Source organism: Schistocerca americana, chromosome 9, assembly GCF_021461395.2.
Source record: "Schistocerca americana isolate TAMUIC-IGC-003095 chromosome 9, iqSchAmer2.1, whole genome shotgun sequence".
NCBI lineage: Eukaryota > Metazoa > Arthropoda > Insecta > Orthoptera > Acrididae > Schistocerca > Schistocerca americana.
The window spans coordinates 207,533,946-207,555,159 of NC_060127.1; the positions used below are offsets into that span (position 1 = coordinate 207,533,946).

The window sequence follows — 21,214 nt, forward strand, 5'->3', positions numbered from 1 at the left end:
GCATCACACATGAGGAGAATATATTTGAGTTTTGTGATAGGCCTTCAATAAGATAGTGATACAGTAGTTAATGAAGGCTTCATGTTTTGCCCTATTGACAGCCAAATGCATTTTATTCAGCATCTCTCTGTCTATAGCTGCATGCTTTGTTTTACTCCTATTGTGCAGTTATCAGTGTTTCTTAGTTGCTCTTAGATATTTGTAAATAACTGTCACTACAACTGCCTCGTGGCCACCGAGCGAGGTGGCGCAGTGGTTAGCACACTGGACTCGCATTCGGGAGGACGACGGTTCAATCCCGTCTCCGGCCATCCTGATTTAGGTTTTCCGTGATTTCCCTAAATCGTTCCAGGCAAATGCCGGGATGGTTCCTTTGAAAGGGCACGGCCGATTTCCTTCCCCCAATCCTTCCCTAACCCGAGCTTGCACTGCGTCTCTAATGACCTCGTTGTTGACGGGACGTTAAACACTAACCACCACCACCGCCTCGTGGCCACTGATAGCAGTTTCAGTGCAGGTGGGAAAGCACATCACAAACTCTCTGTAATATTTGCAGAAGGTGGTGCCTCACTGCTTGTAAATATTTGCAGCAAGTCATGATTACTGGCAAGATATACTGATAAAATGTCTTTATTTAAGAACCAGTTTCAGGCCACAGACCATCATCAGATTCATAAAAGAATTTACAGCATCATTTAAGGTATTAAAAAATCATGGGCATCAAATAATAAAATCCATGAATTTGTCACTGTTGTTACATAGTAATGTTAACTACACCATTATCCTAAACTGTGCCAGACTGTGCACTTATCCATGGTTGATCAGCAGTCAGCATCAGTGCTAGGAATGGAGCCATCCATATACTCAGTGATGTAGAATGTCTGCATTCCTAGGATCAACCATGGATAAGTGCACTGACTTGCACAGTTTATGATGATGGTGTAATTAACATTACTGTGTGACAGCAGTGATGAATTCATGGATTCTATTAACTGACGCCAGTGATTTTATAGTGCCTAATATGATGTTGTAAATACTAATAATGGTCTGTATTTTGAAACTGGTTGTTAAATAAAGAAATTTTATCAGTCACTCTTAGCAGTAATCCTGATGGTCTTCAAATATCTATATGATGTAATTTTCAGAGAAAGCATTTAATATTGTCTTGCAGGGTGTCTTATCATGCTCATCACATAGAAAACTATATGAGTTTCACATATCAGAAGTAGTTTGTGTGCTTTGCATTACTGCTTTCCAGTAATTCTTGTAGGTTGAAGCTCATTACATACTGAGAATGGCTGGAAATCAATTAATTAACTCTTTTTTTATTTTATATAATATGTTAGTTTCTGTTTTTAGATATGACCTGCACACTATTACAGATCTTGTTTCACAGTTATTATTATTATTATTATTATTATTAAGATCCACATTACATTAATTTTTTTTGCTTACTTTTGTGATTAGGTTTCTGTGCAGACCAAAACAAAGCACCAGATTACACTACCTCACTATTAATAAGATGTAACTGAAAAGCTGACGAGCTGGAAAAGGAAGAAAAATAGAAGGGAAGAAGAAAATAAGAATATGACTGGGGTATGGAATAGAGGGACAGGCAAGGTACTATATAATTACAGACAAATGTATTGAGTAGTAGAAATGGTGCTTGCAGGAATAGCTAAAAAAAAGCTAAATAAATTATTGCAGTAATGATTGGCGTAGTTATTGTTCATGATCCTCTTGTGCTTTTATCTATGAGGGGCATTCAGTTAGTAATGCAACGAATTTTTCTTCTGAAAGCAGGTTGCGTTTATTCAGGATTCCAATACACCATATTATTATCCACTCTTTTGCCTAAAAAATCCTATTTTTCAACATAATCTCCTTGAGATGACCTGATGTCAGCTTACTGGGAGGACCTATGTACCACTCTACTGGTTGGCATCGGAGCCAATGTTTTGTCACATCAAAAACCTCCGCATCATCCATATACTGCTTCCCAGAGAGTGCTTTCTTCATTGGGCCAAACAGATGTAAGCTGGAAGGTGGGTGGATGAGGAAGGACAGTCCAATGAAGTTTTGTGAGCTCCTTTCAGGTGCAGAGACTTGTTGAGATCTTGCATTATCATGCAGAAGGAGAAATCCATTTGGATTTTTGTGATGACAAACGATGAAGTTGTTTCTTCAGTTTACTGAGAGTAGCAAAATACACTTCAGACTTGACTGTTGCACCACAAGGGAGGACATCAAACAAGATAAACGGTTCAAATGGCTCTGAGCACTATGGGACTTAACGTCTGAGGTCATCAGTCCCCTAGAACTTAGAACTACTTAAACCTAACTAACCTAAGGACATCACACTCATCCATGCCCAAGGCTGGATTCGAACCTGCAACCGTAGCCTGGACTGAAGCACCTAGAACCGCTCGGCGCACGCAGCCGGCAAAACATGATAATCCCCTTCATAGTTCCAGAAGACCATTGCCATGACTTTACCAGTTGAGGGCGCACTTTGAACTTTTTCTTCAAAGGGGGGATGGTGTGGTGCTACTCCATGGATTGCCATTTTATTTCTGGTTCAAAGTGATGAACCCATGTTTCATCACCTGTGATGCTGTTCAACAAAAAATTGTCACGATCATCCTCACTAAGTTCAAGGCAGTGAGGATTCCAGCGGGCACACATGTTTGCGTACCCCCATCTGGTGGATAACTAAGTCAGCACTACCAACAGAGATGTCCAGTTGAGCAGTGAGGTGTTTGATTGCGATCTGTCAGTCACCTCGAATGAGAGTGTTCATACGTTCCAACATTGCAGGAGTAACAGCATGCTGGAGACTGGACAGGTTCACACGGCCTTGTGCGAATGATGGCAGACGCTTTGCCCAATGACTCACTGTGCTTTTGTTCAGTACCAGATTTCTGTAGACATTCTGCAAGCACTATGGATATCTGCGATGCTCTGGTTTTTCGCCCAAAGAAATCAATGACGGTTCTCTTTTCAGAACACACCTCCATTATACATTCCATTTTGAAGCTATGTATAGTGCCGCCACATATAGGAACTTCATGAAATCACAGCGGCTGAAGCGAGAATATTCCATGATGTCCCACGGCAATTTTGTATTTTTAACCGAAATGTCCGAGGAAAAAATATGTTGTATTACTTATTGAACACACCTCGTATATGAGATGTACACCCCTGGCATCGGAACTTGTCTGTTTGTTCTGGCAGTTGTCCATGCCGGTTGCAAACAACTTCATGTTCAGAGCAACAGCAGATGTGAATGTACATCTTGTGAAAACCGCAAGCAATTGTTTGTAAGATCCTTTATTTGGAATCACAAACGGTTTCGTAGCTTAAAGCCAAATCTTCAGGTGGGTAGCTGAATAGAGAAGGGAAATGTCAGTTAAAAATCAGAATATTCCCCCAATCACCAATAATGGCGATAATAAAGAAATACATAAAACACGAGTGTTATTCGGGAAGTACGGTCCGATCAGTCACGAAATGGAAAGCACTTTGAAAATAAATGTTTTATTTGCAACAATCAGCTACACCTCCTAACTATTTTCCTTCATAGTCGTTGCTCTGATATAGATATAAAAATGGCTCTGAGTACTATGGGACTTAACATCTGTGGTCATTAGTCCCCTAGAACTTAGAACTACTTAAACCTAACTAACCTAAGGACATCACACACATCCATGCCCGAGGCAGGATTCGAACCTGCGACCGTAGCAGTCGCGCGGTTCCGGACTGAGCGCCTAGAACCGCTAGACCACCGCGGCCGGCTGATATAGACATTTAGACTAACTTTCCAATACCCTCATCGTAGCAAACAGCCGCCTGTACTTTCTCTACGCTTCTGCAGCGCGTTGTCTGTGCCAAAATGTCTTCAGCCAGCGACTCATGGTAGCAGAGACGCCTGGGCTCTATGGTGGGTGATCAAACACCTCCCACTGAAAACGCTGCAGGTGTGTCCTCATTTCTTCTGCAGTGTGCGGCCGAGAATTGCCACGAAAAACGAAATGCTCGATAGTTATGTTGCGCTGGCTCCGTGGAATCAGGCGAAATCTCTCACATCCACTCACAGTTGTCGGGAGACACTATTTTCTAGGCATTTGTACTTGCACACTGTGCACTCAGAACTGAAAAGAGCGACTTGCTGCTATCAGTGGAGACACCGGACACACTGACCAACACATCTGTGCAAAGCTTCATCGGATTTTGACTGTGGTTTCCATTTAGGGACCGATTGGACCTTACTTTCCAAGTCATAAATATGGGGGTTTATATGAGGTCCAACATTACTGTCGAAATAATAGTAGTGCGCCAAATGACTGTACTGTGGAATTGTAAATAGGTTGAGTTGTGCCATCAACATATCCGAAAAATCGATCCAGAACCGCCGGCCTGTGTGGCCGAGCGGTTCTAGGCACTTCAGTCTGGAACTGCGTGACCGCAATGGTCGCAGGTTCGAATCCTGCCTCGGGCATGGATGTGTATGATGTCTTTAGGTTAGTTAGTTCTAAGTTCTAGGGGACTAAGTCCCATAGTGTTCAGAGCCATTTGAACCATTTTTTTGATCCAGAACCCACAACATAATCAGACTTAACGTAAAAAACCAAGAAATGTACCAACAAAAATCTCATCCTGCGTCTCGACGAAGTTTACTAAAATTCAGTAACAAGATCTCGTAGTACTATTTGAGCTCCAGTAACAAAATGTTAGTACTGAGCTTGCAGGAGCAGATGGAAAGCTATCACAGCCAGGCACACACTGCGCCACAGTAGTATAGAACAAGAACCACCTGTAGAGCTGTCCATAATTGCGAATGTGTGGCCAATGCAGGACTTTTTTCACAAACTGACCTCTCGATTGCGTCCCATAAACGTTCGATGAGATTTACGTCAGTCGATCTAGGTGACCAAATCATTAACTCGAATTTTCCACAATGTTCTTCAAACCAATTGCGGCATGGGCGTATGTGTCGTCCTTAGCGTAAGTTGGTTTAAGTTAGATTAAGTAGTGTGTAAGCTTAGGGACTGATGACCTCAGCAGTTTGGTCCCATAAGACCTTACCACAAATTTCCAAAACCGATTGCGAACAATTGTGGCCCGGTGACATGGCACATTGTCATCCATAAAACTTCAAAAAGTGGTTCAAATAGCTCTGAGCACTATGGGACTTAACATCTGTGATCACCAGTCACATCGAGCGAGGTGGCGCAGTGGCTAGTACACTGGACTCGCATTCGGGAGAATGACGGTTCAATCCCGCGTCCGGCCATCCTGATTTAGGTTTTCCGTGATTTCCCTAAATCGCCTTAGGCAAATGCTGGGATGGTTCCTTTAAAAGGGCACGGCCGACTTACTTCCCCATCCTTCCCTAGTCCGATGAGACCGATGACCTCGCTGTCTGGTCTTCTCCATGAAACAACCCAACCCCAACCCCCTCATCAGTCCCCTAGAACTTAGAGCTACTTAAACCCAACTAACCTAAGGACATCACACACATCTGTGCCCGAGGCAGGATTCGAACCTGCGACCGTAGAAGCAGCGTGGTCCCTGACTGAAGCACCTAGGACCCCTCCACCACAGCAGCCGGCCCTCCGTAAAACTTTCATCATTGTTTTTGAACAAAAAGTCCATGAACGCTTGCAAATGGTTAGAAGTAGCCTAACATAACTATTTCGAGTCAATGATCCGTTCAGTTTGGCCACAGGACGCAATCCATTCCATGTAGACACAGTCCGACCCATTACGGAGCCAGCACCAATTTGCACAGCTTCGTGTGGTCTGCGGCCCACTTGAACCCTACCATCAGCTCTTACCAACTGAAATTGGGACTCATCTCACCATGCCACGGTTTTCCTGTCATCTTGGGCTCAAGTGATATGGTTAACAGCCCAGGAGAGGCGCTGCAGGCGATATGCTGTTAGTGAAGTCCCTGGCATCGGTCGTCTGCTGCCATAGCCTCTTAATCGCATATTTCGCCACACTGTCCTAGCAGGTATGTTCGTCGTACCTCCGACATCGGTGTTTGGGGTTATTTCACCAGTATTGCTTGTCTGTTAGCACTGACAACTCTACACAAATGCTGCTGCTCTCGGTCGTTAAGTGAAGGCTGTCGACCACAGCATTGTCCGTGGTGAGACGTAATGCCTGAAATTCGGTATTCTTGACACACTCTTGACACGGTGGATCTCTAACGATTTCCGAAATGGAACATGCTTCTAGCTCCAACTATGGTGGGGCCATAATCATGGAGGAACCATAACCACATCAGAAACCTTTTCACATGAATCACCTGAGCACAAATGATAGCTCCGCCAATGCACTGCCGTCGTATACGTTGCGTATGCGGTACTAAAGTGCGCGTCATATATCTTGGCGGTCGAGTTTAGGTTCGTTCTGCGCATCTGACGTCACAAAACACAGTCAGCCAATGAACAGAGAACGACGTTGCCAGATCTCGACTGCAGTGCAGAGCATGGACGAGTGTCTTCAGTTTTAGAAACGTTCAGTCATAAATAAAGTAATAGAACAAAAGCAATGTCTTGATAGCAGACTTTCTTTTATAGAAAGTTTGGAAAAAGTATTCTTTATACCAATTGCTTCATATTCTATTAATTAATTAAACCAAACAAGCAATAAGACTCCTAATTCAGGCGATAGCAAGGAAAGCTGTTTGTTTCAATCTCACGAACTGCTTTTCGCAATAAAGAACAGCGGTAATTGTTTATTTCCTATTGTACTTCGACGAAGCGTGAGTAATTCATAGTCATACCAACAGTGTTTATAAGTAGTTGCGTGAGATGTTAGAGTCCTTATGGAATTAAACTGTTTGATGAACTGCGGTAGCGGAACGGTTAAGGTGTTGGGCTCCCAAGTTAAAGGTCATGAATTCAAACCTTGTGTGGTGCTTAATATTTTCTTTATTTAAAAACAATATTGGAGTGCCTTACTTCACGAATTTTATTCGTTTGAATGAAATTTCTAGTGCTTTGCCTCTTCATTAACTTTTTCGCTGCTGCAGACACGTGCTCCCCGCATTCCGCGCTGTGCGCGATTTTGTCATCACTGCACTTTTCGCCTGTGCAGACACATGGTGTACCCACTCCTTTGACACTCTTATCATTCGATTTCACAAAAACCATTTGGCCCAAACATTAGATTTTTACACGCCTTCTTGACTGATACCTTCCCCCCATAAATGACTAAATTTTGTTTTGATGTGCAGCATTAAATGTAGTAAACCGTTGCACGAAATTTTGAAGAGTTTGCAGAGGTAAAAGTCCATAGCGTATGCTTTCCGTATGGTCGATTTTAGTTGCCACAATGTTGAGAATGAAATGTGGACAAGATACCTAAATTTCATATAATATTTACTGTATAACAATATCACATTTAATTTAAGTACCACATAGGTGTCGTATGTAATATTGAGAAATATTCCGTCTTTCGCGACTGTAATAAAAGTTTTATTTACACATGGCGCGTTTGGCTTTATTTTAAAGCACTTCCATCGGTGAAAGGTATGGCACATACACATTGGTATTCATGTTCTATTTCTTGTTTTTGTTCCACAGTCGCAGTTTTACCAATGGTATTGAAATATATCCCTCATCTGCAACTGTAATAAGGGGCTTATTTAGACCAGACGCGTTTCTCTCTTTTGAAGCATCATAAGAGGACTGTATTTTGTGTCCTCCATTGCCAAGTCACCTTTCGTAGTTTTGTGCTGCGGTAGCACAATATTCAACGTTTGTGTTGGCTCATCAGTGTTTTAGCAAATAAATGCTGTTTATGTGTGCCACACACAGAATTATATTTGACATAGCTCTGAGCACTTCACTGACAGACGGTGTATACAAGTCCTAATGTTTTTGTAAGTCCACAGTTTTGTTTAATGTATTTTGTCTACTTCCTTTTGATTGATTGAAGTGCTTTAAAATAAAGACAAACGTGCCCAGTGTAACTAAAACTTTTGTTACAGTCGCGAAAGGTGGAATATTTTCAATATTACATACGACACTTATGTGGTACTTAAATTAAATGAAATATATAGGTATCTTGTCCACATTTCATTCTCAACATTGTGGCAACTAAAATCGACCATCCGGAAAGTATACTCTATGGACTTTACCTCTGCAAACTCTTCAAAATTTCGTGCAAGGGTTTACTATATTTAATGCTGCATAATAACTGCGTTGAACATCGAAAGAAAATTAAGTCATTTATGGGGGGAAGGTATCAGTCAAGAAGATAGGTAAAAATCTAATTTTTGAGCCAAATAGTTTTTGTGGAATGGAATGATAAAAGAGTGTCAAAGCAGTCGGAACACAATGTGTCTGCACAGGCGAGCAGTGCAGTGACAAAATCGCCCACAGCGCGGGATGCAGGGAGCACGTCTCTGTAGCAGCGAAAGGGTTAATGCAGCCGTGGTGGCTTTACTTCACGAACTGCGCGCTCCCCCCTAAACGTAAGCTTGCGAACTATGCTATACTATGGCGCTGCTTCTCTTGGCGCGTGCGTCGTGTGCAACTGGCAACGCAGCAATCTCCCGCGTCTAGGCGGGCATGCGCGAGCCGCCAAGATAAAAGAATTCAACTATAGTGCCACCTGTATTTGTGCATACCTCTCATGACTTTTGTTACCTCATTGTAAAGTAACTTATCGGTAACAATCTAAAAAAATACACACATCCCTCTACCCAGCCATAGGGAAAGCCATTTACAACTGAAGTGAAGAAGTTAAAAACGTAAGATCAGTGGATTCAAACCAGTACACGGGAATTGCGAAACAGATTCCTGTGGTGGGAGGATGAGTCCACGAGGTAAAAACTAAACTACGAGAGTTGCCCAGAAACTAATGCAACGCATTTTTTCTTCAACAATTCTGTGTTGAAAATAATGAGAATTGCACACATGAAAGACTGGTGTTTTATCTACATGCCCTATTTTTCCACGTAATCTCCGTCCTGTTCTATGGTCTTCCTCCAGTGGAAAACAAGGGCGTGTATGCTCTGTCTGTACGATCCTTGTCCAGGTGGCGGAGCCAGTGCTTCACTGTGTGAATCACCTCCTCATCATCCTCAAAATGTTTTCTCGAGTCGTAATGCGCCCGTCTTCGCGAATGAAAGCATCAGCTCGCTGCAACATGTCAGGTGTGGCAGTCAGGCCCTGCAGTTGCCGGTCAGCACTGGAAGTGCGTCCACAACGATCGAGACTCTCGCATACTCAAAGAGATGCTCACGATGGGTTCCACGAATGCACACGTATCCAAAGAAAGGCCATTTCGTCTGAAATGTTGGAGCTTAAAGATTCTCTATGGGTAACACACTTTGAAAATGGCGATTGTCAGTCGTGCAGTGAAAACATGACTATGCCTACAGGACAAGAGCTTTTACCAGCAGGGAATAGGACGTGGACAAGACATATTGATGTATATTGTCACCATATTCTGACTATTAACGATAAATATGCTCTTAGAAAAAAAAAATGTGGGGCATTACTTATTGAACGACCCTGGTAGTACCTGATGTTTTCTGCAGCCATAACTGCACCATTAAGTGAACTACACCTGTCAATATACCGCTTTGCGTGCATGTTTCGAAATCTGACCTGCTGGCCAGGGGAAAATAATTATCAATCGCTTGCTCTTGAGGCCTAAAAACGAATTACTGCTAATAGGTATAACTATTAGTCTGCCACTCCTAGTAGCTGTAGTCACTAGTCTGGAAATGAAGTAAATACTGATATGATGTTGAGTACACTGTCTTCCGTAACCGATAAAAATTTCTGCACTTGTACCACTAACAACCTGTGTACAGAGAATAAGAGCAATTCTATCGCACTTCCCTGGGACCACTCCTGTTGATACCCCTGTCTCTGACGATCTTTCACCATGGAGGACATAGTATTGCTTTTTATTATTTAACTTCGATCCACTCACATACGTGGCAAGCTAAACCGTATACTTAGACGTTTGCTGACAGCCTGCCATTTAGTAACACAGATTTTTACATCATCTTCCACTACTTACAAGCACGTACATTCTACAATAGTTCGCAGTTTCTACTGTTGGGTCGAATTTCATTCCGCAGCCCAGAGCTGGGTCTTTAAGAAGCCCACAATACTTCCAGTGAATACAGACATTTCCCGTTTGTGTTGTTGTTCACGGACCGCCCCGTGGGTCCCACCGCATTTTCGTTCACGGCAACCCCGCGGCCGTTCCGGTCGCGGCTGCATTCTTGGCGACGAGGTGACCGGTGGTCGTTGTTCGCACGGAGGCGAAGTTGGTCTGTCTGCTGGAGCAACAGCAGCAGCTCCAGTTAGACATCTTACAGCAGTCACTGCTATTCCTTATCGATAGTCGATGCTAGGGACGCACTGCCACAACAGCTTCCGAGTCCTCGGGGGTCAGATGCTTTCCCACGTCCGCCGTCGTTACCTCCATTTAATGACGCTAAAGAAGACTGGGAAACGTACTTAACATCGACTGAAACAACATTTCACGGCTTTTCAAGTCACGGATGACTCCTCGCAGCGGTCGTTGTTCCTGTCTCGGTCGTCCCCGGACACGTTCTTTCCGCTCCGCAAGTTGGCACCGTTGTCGTTTCCTGTGGCTCTCTCTCTTTCCAGGAGATATGACTTTTGCTGACGAACTATTATTCCGAACGATGCCACGTGGTCGCCTCTCGACTGGAGTTCCACCAGGAGGCTTCGTATGATGACTCTCGTTGTGTTCACTTTTGCTCGTTGCATCTGCTCCGGGCGGACGTCGTAAGACGTCCGTATAAGTTCGTTGATCGATTCACTCAGTTTTTTTTTATTACAGAGGGCACGTAGCCCTCTGACCGAGCACGCTGAGCTACCGTGCCGGCACCACTCGGCTGCCGGCGCTTTGTGGTAAATATGGCCACACACACACACACACACACACACACACACACACACGCAAACACACACACACACACACATGTATATGGTGTTACAAAAAGGTACGGCCAAACTTTCAGGAAACATTCCTCACACACAAAGACGGAAAATATGTCATGTGGTCATGTGTCCGGAAACACTTACTTTCCATGTTAGAGCTCATTTTATTACTTCTCTTCAAATCACATTAATCATGGAATGGAAACACACAGCAACAGAACGTGCCAGCGTGACTTCAAACACTTTGTTACAGGAAATGTTCAAAATGTCCTCCGTTAGCGAGGATACATGCATCCACCCTCCGTCGCATGGAATCCCTGATGCGCTGATGCAGCCCTGGAGAATGGCGTATTGTATCACAGCCGTCCACAATACGAGCACGAAGAGTCTCTACATTTGGTACCGGGGTTGCGTAGACGAGAGCTTTCAAATGCCCCCATAAATGAAAGTCAAGAGGGTTGAGGTCAGGAGAGCGTGGAGGCCACGGAATTGGTCCGCCTCTACCAATCGATCGGTCACCGAATCTGTTGTTGAGAAGCGTACGAATACTTCGACTGAAATGTGCAGGAGCTCCATCGTGCACGAACCAGATGTTGTGTCGTACTTGTAAAGGCACATGTTCTACCAGCACAGGTAGAGTATCCCGTATGAAATTATGGCGGTGAATCGAGGAAGTGCAGTACATACTGACGAAACTAAAATGAGCTATAACGTGGAAAGTAAGTGTTTCCGGACACATGTCCATATAACATCTTTTCCTTATTTGTGTGTGAGGAATGTTTCCTGAAAGTTTGGCCGTACCTTTTTGTGACACCCTGTATATTTGACGACCGAAATATTATGTTGCGATTTTCTCAGTAACGCTTGGGAAGTACGCGCTACTGCTCACACATTTTGTGTCCTCGTGGAATACTACGAGTGTAGGAAGTTTGCAGTAAATCCGTGTTCCAAACGTCGTGGCCTCCCCTTGCGAGTCGTCCCGCAGAACGACCCGTCTGCGCAGAAGCTTTTCCTCGCGCTCCGCCTTTTCACTGAGGAGTCACTTCTCAGGTCGACACTGCGGCCACCGTCTACCCGATCAATATGACGACATATGCCCGCCCGGGCTCTCCTGAGTTGTCACCTCCCTCTCCGCGTTGGGTCGCCTACGGAGACGGTTCCGTTCCCCTTCGAGCGCCGTTCGTCGTCCAGGCGACGTACGAGCGTGTTCCCCGGCTCCTTACCCTATTTCTCGTCGACCGTGCGTCGGTTTCGAATATTTTTGGCCCGCATGGGTTTCAACTGTTTGGCTTTTCAATTTTCGACGAAGTTAAAGTCATTTCCACGGCCGTTCCTTTTCGGGACCCGGACGATCTGTGCTCTGCTTTTGCGTCGTCGTTTGCTACGGATCTCGGATGTGCTTCCTATTTTCGGGCGCACATCGCATTTCGGCTGGGCGCGCAGCCTCGCTTCTTTCGGGCGCGGCCCCTTCCGGCGGCCTTACTGCCGGCGGTCGAGCGGGAACTCGGTCGGCTCCAGGGCGCTGGCGTCCTGGAGCCTGTGACATACGGTGCCCGGGCGACACCGTCGGTGGTCGTACGGGAACCGAGTGGGTCCCTTCGGCTGCGTGGGGACTTCGGCGCTACGGTCAGTGCTCGGTCCCTCGTCGACAGTTACCCCATTCCCCGACAGGAGAGCCTTCTCGCCGAGCTAGCCGGGGGCGCGTACTTTTTCAACATCGACCTAGCTGAGGCATACCACCAGTTACTCATGGATGCCGTGTCGCAGGACGTCGTCATTATCGACACGCCTTACGAGTTAAACAAGTGCCTTCCCTTTGGTGTCTCTTTGGCGCCGGCCATTTTCCAGCGGTTATTTGGACAAAATGGTTGTGGAGAGAAGCAGCGATTAGTATGATTAATCAATAATTCAAGAACAGTCTTAATCGCATTTATTGTTATTATACGGCCAACCGGTTTCAACCCGAGATTACATTAGATTAGATTAGTTTTTCGTTCCATAGATCCGTGCTGAGGAGATCCTCATGGATGTGGAACATGTCAGCTTTTTTAAAAGCTGAAATAACAATACTAATAGTATGAATATATACAATACATCATTTGTTTCTATTAAAAAATTCGTCAATGGAGTAGAATGAGTTGGCCACTAGTAAGTCTTTCAGGCTCCTTTTAAACTGATCTTTATTTGTAACTAAATTTTTTATGTTTACTGGCAAATTATTGAAGATGAGTGTTCCTGAGTAGTGGACCCCTTTTTGAACTAAAGTAAGTGCTTTTAAGTCCTTGTGCAGATCATTTTTGTTCCTGGTATTGTATGTATGAACTGAGCTGTTTGTTGGAAAAAGAGATATATTATTTAGGACAAATTTCATTAATGAGTAAATATACTGAGAGGCAGTAGTTAGTATACCCAGTTCTTTGAAGAGGTTTCTACAGGACGTCCGTGAATTTACTCCACAAATAATACGTATTACACGCTTTTGGACTCTGAAAAACTTATGTTTGACTTGAAGAGTTGCCCCAAAATATTATACCATATGACATTATGGAATGAAAGTAGGCAAAGTATGCAAGGTTTTTCATTTTTATGTCGCCTATGTCTGCTAACACTCGAATTGCAAATACAGTTTTGGTAAGGCGTTTCTGCAGTTCTGTGGTGTGCTCTTTCCAACTGAATTTATTATCAAGTTGTAATCCCAGGAATTTAAGACTTAGGGGCCATCTTCCATTGGTCGACTGCTGGTGGTGTCACTCCTGTCTACATAACGGCAGCAAACTATCAACTAGTTTCCTTTACCAATGGAGTAAACGCCCAGAAGATGGCCCCTACGTCGGGTCGAAACCGGTTGGCCGTATAATAATAATAAATGCGATTAAGACTTCTTCAATTATTGATTTTCCAGCGGTTCCTGGAGCAGCTTACGCAGCCTATCCCCCGCCTGCATGAATTATCTGGATGACATCTCGGTCACCGGGTGTTTCCGCCAGGAACATTTGCAAAACCTCAGCGCCCTGTTTCGTACTCTGCAGTCTGCTGGTTTACGCTGTCGGCTGGGAAAGTGTTATTTTCTTTTTCAACCGGAAGTGGAATACTTAGGCCACTGGCTTAGCCAAGACGACACTCGCCCTTGGGGTCGCAATGTCACGCCCATTGAGGCCCCTCCTCGTCCCAAGGACTTACCTGACCTCCAGGTGTTACTTATTACTTAAAGTTCAGGCTGCCTCCGTTGCTCAACCCCTCAATAACTTGCGTCGCAAAGGGGCGACTTTTGATGGGACTCCTGCCTGTGACCAGGCTTTTCTCCGTTTAAAGGCTATGCCTTACTCCCTTCTCTCCAGACCGGCCTTCGGTTTGTGGTGGCTGATGCCTCGGCATACGGTATTGGGATCATCCTCGTGTATCGAGATGCCGATGGCTGCGAACAGCACATTGTTTATACCTCTAGGCTAGGCGCAAATTGAGGCGTGTGTAGCGCGTGTGGCGTGACGCAGCGCAGTGCGCGTTTTTACATCACAGGTTCGAATGGGACCGCGCAAATTGCGACGCGACGCGACTGGGACGCGACACGCGCCTGCGCCAGGTCGCGCGCCGTTGTGGTTGAGGCACAGTTTCTCGCGCCGCGCGTCGCGCTTGCCTCGCTAGCACCGTGGGAAATTTGAGGCGGGGAGCGGAAAAGTAGCCCGGCCATATGTTCACATCGGAACGGCGCATATCAGCAGTGGTAGTATTGCCAATACGATAAATTTTGCCCTCCTGTGTACTGAATTTTATTGCCTTTGGGTAGTGTTTCGTTTTTCGCCATTTAAACGCTCCAACTTTCTTCGTTAGCACGTTATACTTTCCTGTTGTTTATATCTGCATAATTTTGTTTTGTTTTTCTTCTGTCAAGAAGTACGTATACTTCAGCCGCTGGAATTGCACCATATGCCTCCGTGATGTTTTCAGATCGCAAGAAGGGACAGAGGGTAGTGAATAAGGAAGCAAGGAATATTATAAAATCATGTGATTAAGAATCAAGGTAGGAAAGTAAAACAAGGTTATCTTCTCGCTGCCTAGTACGCTGTCGTAACCGTACTATCTGTTATAAAAATTTAGAAAGGGATAATCTCCATAGATGTGACCCTTTGTGCTCCTGGTAAAAAGCGTCCAAGATTTGAAGTATTGAAGTCTCAATGTCATTACTCTGATATGGATGTAATAATGTAATACGACCGACCGCTACGCTCGCAGGTTCGCATCCTGCCTCGGGCATGGGTGTGTGTGATGTCCTTAGGTTAGGTTTAAGTAGTTCTAAGTTCTAGGGGACTGATGACCACAGCAGTAAAGTCCCATAGTGCTCAGAGCCATTTTGTAATACGACACACTGTACTACATGCATGTGAACATCACATTTCCACTGCAAGCTAGAAACAGTCGAAAAGCAGTCTCAAATAACAATGTTTTAATTGGTTCGCCGTGATGAGAAAAAGCATTTCAATTGTTGCATGCACATTATCAGCATTAATAAACTAATTATACAACAGGCTATACAAATGAAGAAAATGGTCGGTATTATTACGAAAGTAGGAATATCCTAAACGAGTGTTAAGCTTAGATATATTTAATTTGTTGAAATGTACTGCTGAGAAAGGCAGATCTACTTTCATGACAATGTTTTTCGAACTCCAGCTCACAAGGCACACATGTCTAGCTTGTGCAGTCCTGTCGCGCGCATTATCCTCCGCTGCTGGCAACACACTGACCATTGTGTTGCGCGACAGATCAATTGTTTATTGCGCGGGATTAGCCGAGCGGTCAAGGCACTGCAGTCATGGACTGTACGGCTGGTCCCGGCGGAGGTTCGAGTCCTCCCTCGGGCATGGGTGTGTGTGTTTGTCCTTAGGACAATTTAGGTCAAGTAGTGTGTAAGCTTTGGGACTGATGCCCTTAGCAGTTAAGTCCCATAAGATTTCACACACATTTGAACATTTTGAACAATTGTTTATTTTTCTCAATAACAACTATTTTATTCAGGATCACACATTGTCAGTTTGGCAAGCCGTAGGTAAGTAACCAGTATGCGGCATTTGCCTATTATTCCGCCTGAAGGAACGCTCGTCATTAATTTAATACTGCTCCGTTCAAGAGAAGGAATAAAATCCTTTGGTAAGTTTCCGTTCCAGTCGCTCAGTGTTAAAAAGACGATGGGTTACGGCCATTCCACGAAAGTTCCAACAGAACTGCAATCTGTTTTTGTGTGAATTGTTAATCTTTTCTAATTCGAAGAAGCATCACCGTTTGTGAGTAACGGCCACATTTCTCTTGGTGACTGGTTTAATTGTACTTCCTTTGTCACAGAGTAATTTGCCAAACTCATCTCACAGCAGCTATTGCGACAGAATTCCGAAATTCCGAAACGGAGTGCCTCATTAAACAAGTAATTGGCCATCACAGAGATCGATAGCTTACGAAAAACCTCTTAGTGTCAATTTGCAGTAACATAAAAGAAGAAATGTCATGTTTATTTTCATACTAGGAAGCTCTTGTTTCGCCAGCTGTTGATGATTCTTAAAAAATTAGTCACTGGAGTGAAACAAATAAAAAGGGAAGTATAAGTATTGGTATATCGCCGTAGATAAGAAAGTTCCGTGTGTTTAGGAATTGGCAAAACACTCTCCTCCTTGTGTGCTATCATTCGCCAAACTTTAGTTTCGATGTCTCGAACGGTTTAGGAGATATGAGAGATGTTGAGAGTATTTCATTCTCGCGTGCGTGAGATCGGAAGTGAGCGCGCTACGTAGGATCCATTTTCTCGAGATCGGAGGCAGATATAGACCTCCTCCCAAGTCTAAAGAAAAATTGAACATGTTATCTAAATTTCATTTGCAGCAACGCATGATGTAATACGCACCAAACGCAAAATCATACCGATCCCTAATTTTCGTTGCAAACTTTTAAAGTTTTCCGTAGTGTCTCACTAAAATGTGTACATCACAATAAGAATGGTCATTAGCGAGATGAAGGGCAGTTCTCCACGAAGCTGACATATAACGCTACAAGTAAGGCAAAAATCAAATAGTTTCAGTGAATAGTTTCTGTAAAATCGTTTGAGGGAGATAACAGGTTGCGCGCGCTTCGGTTCAGTCAGCGGAGAGCGTCGCCAGTCGGCGCGTGCGACGTACGGTGTACGCGTCGCAATATGCGCTGCACCCGCGCGACCCGTGCGGCACGTGCGTGTCGCGCTGTAGTCTCGTGTCACGTCACACGTGCTGTACGCGTCTCAATTTACGCCTAGCCTAAGAAGTTGGCAAAGGTGGTCGGCACATCTCCCACCACATTGGCCCTCTCCCTGTTTTTGAGCGCCTATCGCACGATGCCAATTGATGGACGTAGTCTGGCAGAGCTCCTTCACGGGCGACAGCTGCGGTCCCTGCTCCATTGGCTGATGCCATCGCGCTCCCGCCGCCACTCCTGGCCCTCTCGGCGTTACACCCCCGGCGCGGCCGTGTGGGCCCGCGAGTACGGCGCAAGGCGGGTTGTACGCCCGCCACGGCCTCGCAGCCCGTGGGCGGCGTGTGACTTCGGTGCAGACGTCGAAAGGGTCGGAGTGCCGCCATCGTAATCAGATCAGGCTGCGCGCCCCCGCGGGAATCGCGCTGCCGCCTCCCCCTCCCCCTACCTCTTTCGGGTACGGACGTGGTCCTCGAGTCGCCGCCCCTGCCCCCGGTTGCCATCACCCCCGGGTCGGCCGCTGGCCCTCCCTGCCCCCGGGTGGGTCGGGAACTCTCTCCTCTGCCCCGGACTCTGGGTCGGCCGTCACGGATACCTCGGGCGTCCCTTCCTACCTGTCAACGGCGGCCGACGAGGCCGGCTCTTCTTCCCACTGCCGCCCACCTCGGCAATGTCCGGGGCGTTTCCGCCCCTACGCGCCAGTTTCAGGGGGAGGGATCTGGTACTGCGCGCCGCGGAATTTGAATCTGTCCCAGACAGCGTGGACATCGAAGACCCCTGGAGGTGTCTGCACCGTCGCGCCGTAAGCCGTGGCGGCGGGTGCCTCTGGCCCACCTCCAATGTGCGGGCGCCAGGCGCCACAGTGGAACACGTGGTCCCCGCGGCGAATCTCTGCTCCCCGATCGTGTATTTAGCGCCTGCCTCCCGCTCAGCCAGTCAGTCTAACCTTGGCCTGCATCTGTCGACATCTCGCCTCAGACAGCGTATTGTGTACGAGTGGACGTGATTGATTACTTAGGTTTTCTTCTGACTCTGTAGTTTCTACGTTGTTGTTGTTCGTAAGGTCCTCCATTGTTCGTGTCTGTCCTCTCTCTTTGCAGGCCACTCTGTGGATCCCGCCTCGCTTTCCTTCACGGCAACCCCGCGGCCGTTCCGGTCGCGGTTACAACACTTCTCCATAATGGATAAGTTTCTAAACTGTCCACCTGCAACATGCAGCCACGTTTGAAACACGCCGTGCTTGGGAAAATGGCATTATCGAAAAGTGACGCAGAGGCAAGTGTGGTGCTCCATCGGCCAGATACAGGGTGTTACAAAAAGGTACGGCCAAACTTTCAGGAAACATTCCTCACACACAAAGAAAGAAAATGTGTTATGTGGACTTGTGTCCGGAAACGCTTACTTTCCATATTAGAGCTCATTTTATTACTTCTCTTCAAATCACATTAATCATGGAATGGAAACACACAGCAACAGAACGTACCAGCGTGACTTCAAACACTTTGTTACAGAATGTTCAAAATGTCCTCCGTTAGCGAGGACACATGCATCCACCCTCCGTTGCATGGAATCCCTGATGCGCTGATGCAGCCCTGGAGAATGGCGTATTGTATCACAGCCGTCCGATACGAGCACGAAGAGTCTCTACATTTGGTACCGGGGTTGCGTAGACAAGAGCTTTCAAATGCCCCCATAAATGAAAGTCAAGAGGGTTGAGGTCAGGAGAGCGTGGAGGTTACGGAATTGGTCCGCCTCTACCAATCCATCGGTCACCGAATCTGTTGTTGAGAAGCGTACGAACACTTCGACTGAAATGTGCAGGAGCTCCATCGTGCATGAACCACATGTTGTGTCGTACTTGTAAAGGCACATGTTCTAGCAGCACAGGTAGAGTATGCCGTATGAAATCATGATAACGTGCTCCATTGAGCGTAGGTGGAAGAACATGGAGCCCAATGGAGACATCACCAACAATGCCTGCCCAAACGTTCACAGAAAATCTGTGTTGATGACGTGATTGCACAATTGCGTGCGGATTCTCGTCAGCCCACACATGTTGATAGTGAAAATTTACAATTTGATCACATTGGAATGAAGCCTCACCCGTAAAGAGAACATTTGCACTGAAATGAGGATTGACACATTGTAGGATGAACCGTTCGCAGAAGTGTACCCGTGGAGGCCAATCAGCTGCTGATAGTGCCTACACACGCTTTACATGGTACGGAAACGACTGGTTCTCCCGTAGCACTCTCCGTACAGTGGCGTGGTCAACGTTACCTTGTACAGCAGCAACTTCTCTGACGCTGACATTAGGGTTATCGTCAACTGCACGAAGAATTGCCTCGTCCATTGCAGGTGTCTTCGTCGTTCTAGGCCTTCCCCAGTCGCGAGTCATAGGCTGGAATGTTCCGTGCTCGCTAAGACGCCTATCAATTGCTTCGAACGTCTTCCTGTCGGGACACCTTCGTTCTGGAAATTTGTCTCGATACAAACGTACCGCGCCACGGCTATTGCCCCTGCTAATCCATACATCAGAACGGCATCTGGCAACTCCGCATTTGTAAAGATTGCGCTGACTTCAAAACCACGTTCGTGATGAACACTAACCTGTTGAAGCTACGTACTGATGTGCTTGATGCTAGTACCGTAGAGCAATGAGCCGCATGTCGACACAAGCACCGAAGTCAACATTACCTTCCTTCAATTGGGCCAACTGGCGGTGAATCGAGGAAGTACAGTACATACTGACGAAACTGAAATGAGCCCTAACATGGAAATTAAGCGTTTCCGGACACATGTCCACATAACATCTTTTCTTTATTTGTGTATCAGGAATGTTTGCTGAAAGTTTGGCCGTACCTTTTTGTAACACACTGTATAACAGGGGTGAATAACGGCTGTGAAGATGTCTATACGTGCATAGAAGTGCAATTGTTGAGCAACTGACCGCCCAAATGAACCACGAGGCTGCCTACAGTGCCTTCTCAGTGACCGTTCTGTGAACATTGTTGTATGTGGGCCTCCACAGCTGGTCCACAGTTCATCTACCCGTGCTGACTGCTGTCATCAGCGATGCAGGTTGGAATTTGCACGCCAGTAGCGCAACTGTACATCCAATGAGTGGCGACAGGTTGCATCGAAAAGATGGCTCTTGGCACGTTTGACACGAAACGTCTGAAACGGACACCGGGAAACAATCGTTGGTAGGGCCCAGGCTGGACGGCATTCTGGAAGGAACAATGAATCAGTACAAGTATGCATCTATCCTTGGGGACTGTGGTCTCCCCTACGTGCAGTTCTTTTCTCCTCGTCACGATGGCATCTATCAGCAGGACAACACAGCACGTCACACAGCTTTCAGTGTATGTGCGTGGTTCGAAGACCGCCAGGGTGAGTTGGCAGTGCTCCCCTGGCTACCAAATGCCACAGATTTATACCCAATCGAGAAACCGTGGGAGCACCCTGTTCGCTCCGTGGATCCTTAACCGAGAAACGTAGCGCGGCACTGGAGTTCGCGTGGCTTCACATCCGTGTCAGTATCATGCAGAGCCTCACTGACCCTCTTCCTGCAGGCTGGCTCTGACCACTATGGGACTTGACATCTGAGGTCATCAGTCCCCTAGAACTTAGAACTACTTCAACCTAACTAACCTAAGGACATCACACACATCCATGCCCGAGGCAGGATTCGAACCTGCGACCGTAGCGGTCACGCGGTTCCAGACTGAAGCGCCTAGAACCACTCGACCACACTGGCCAGCTCCTGCACGTATCGCGGCGGTCTGCGCTGTAGAAGTCGGTTATTCGGGCTTTTCACTGGTGGTCACATTAACGAGACTGGACAGTGTAGGTGTTAGCGACGGTCGCGGCTTACCTGTTGGTCGTGTTCGCGGTCGTGCACGTCCTGCTCGACGCTGTTGAAGGAGCTGTGCACCTCGAGCAGGCCGCCGTGTGACGTGGACATGTTGGTCGTGCCGTTCTGCGCAGGCAGCACCGTCAGCCGCACCGACCTCCTGCGGGGCAGAGACTGCAGCTACAGAAATAAAGCCAGCGAA

At 46.2% G+C, this 21,214-nt stretch overlaps 1 protein-coding gene across 1 annotated transcript in view; it reads right to left on the reverse strand.

The window, feature by feature from the left end:
• Nucleotides 1-21,214, reverse strand: part of LOC124550828 — a 117,011-nt gene that overhangs the window by 20,205 nt on the left and 75,592 nt on the right. The window contains exon 7 of the mRNA XM_047125553.1: nucleotides 21,034-21,172. Coding sequence (XP_046981509.1) covers nucleotides 21,034-21,172 — 139 coding nt within the window. The remainder of the gene's footprint in view (nucleotides 1-21,033; nucleotides 21,173-21,214) is intronic.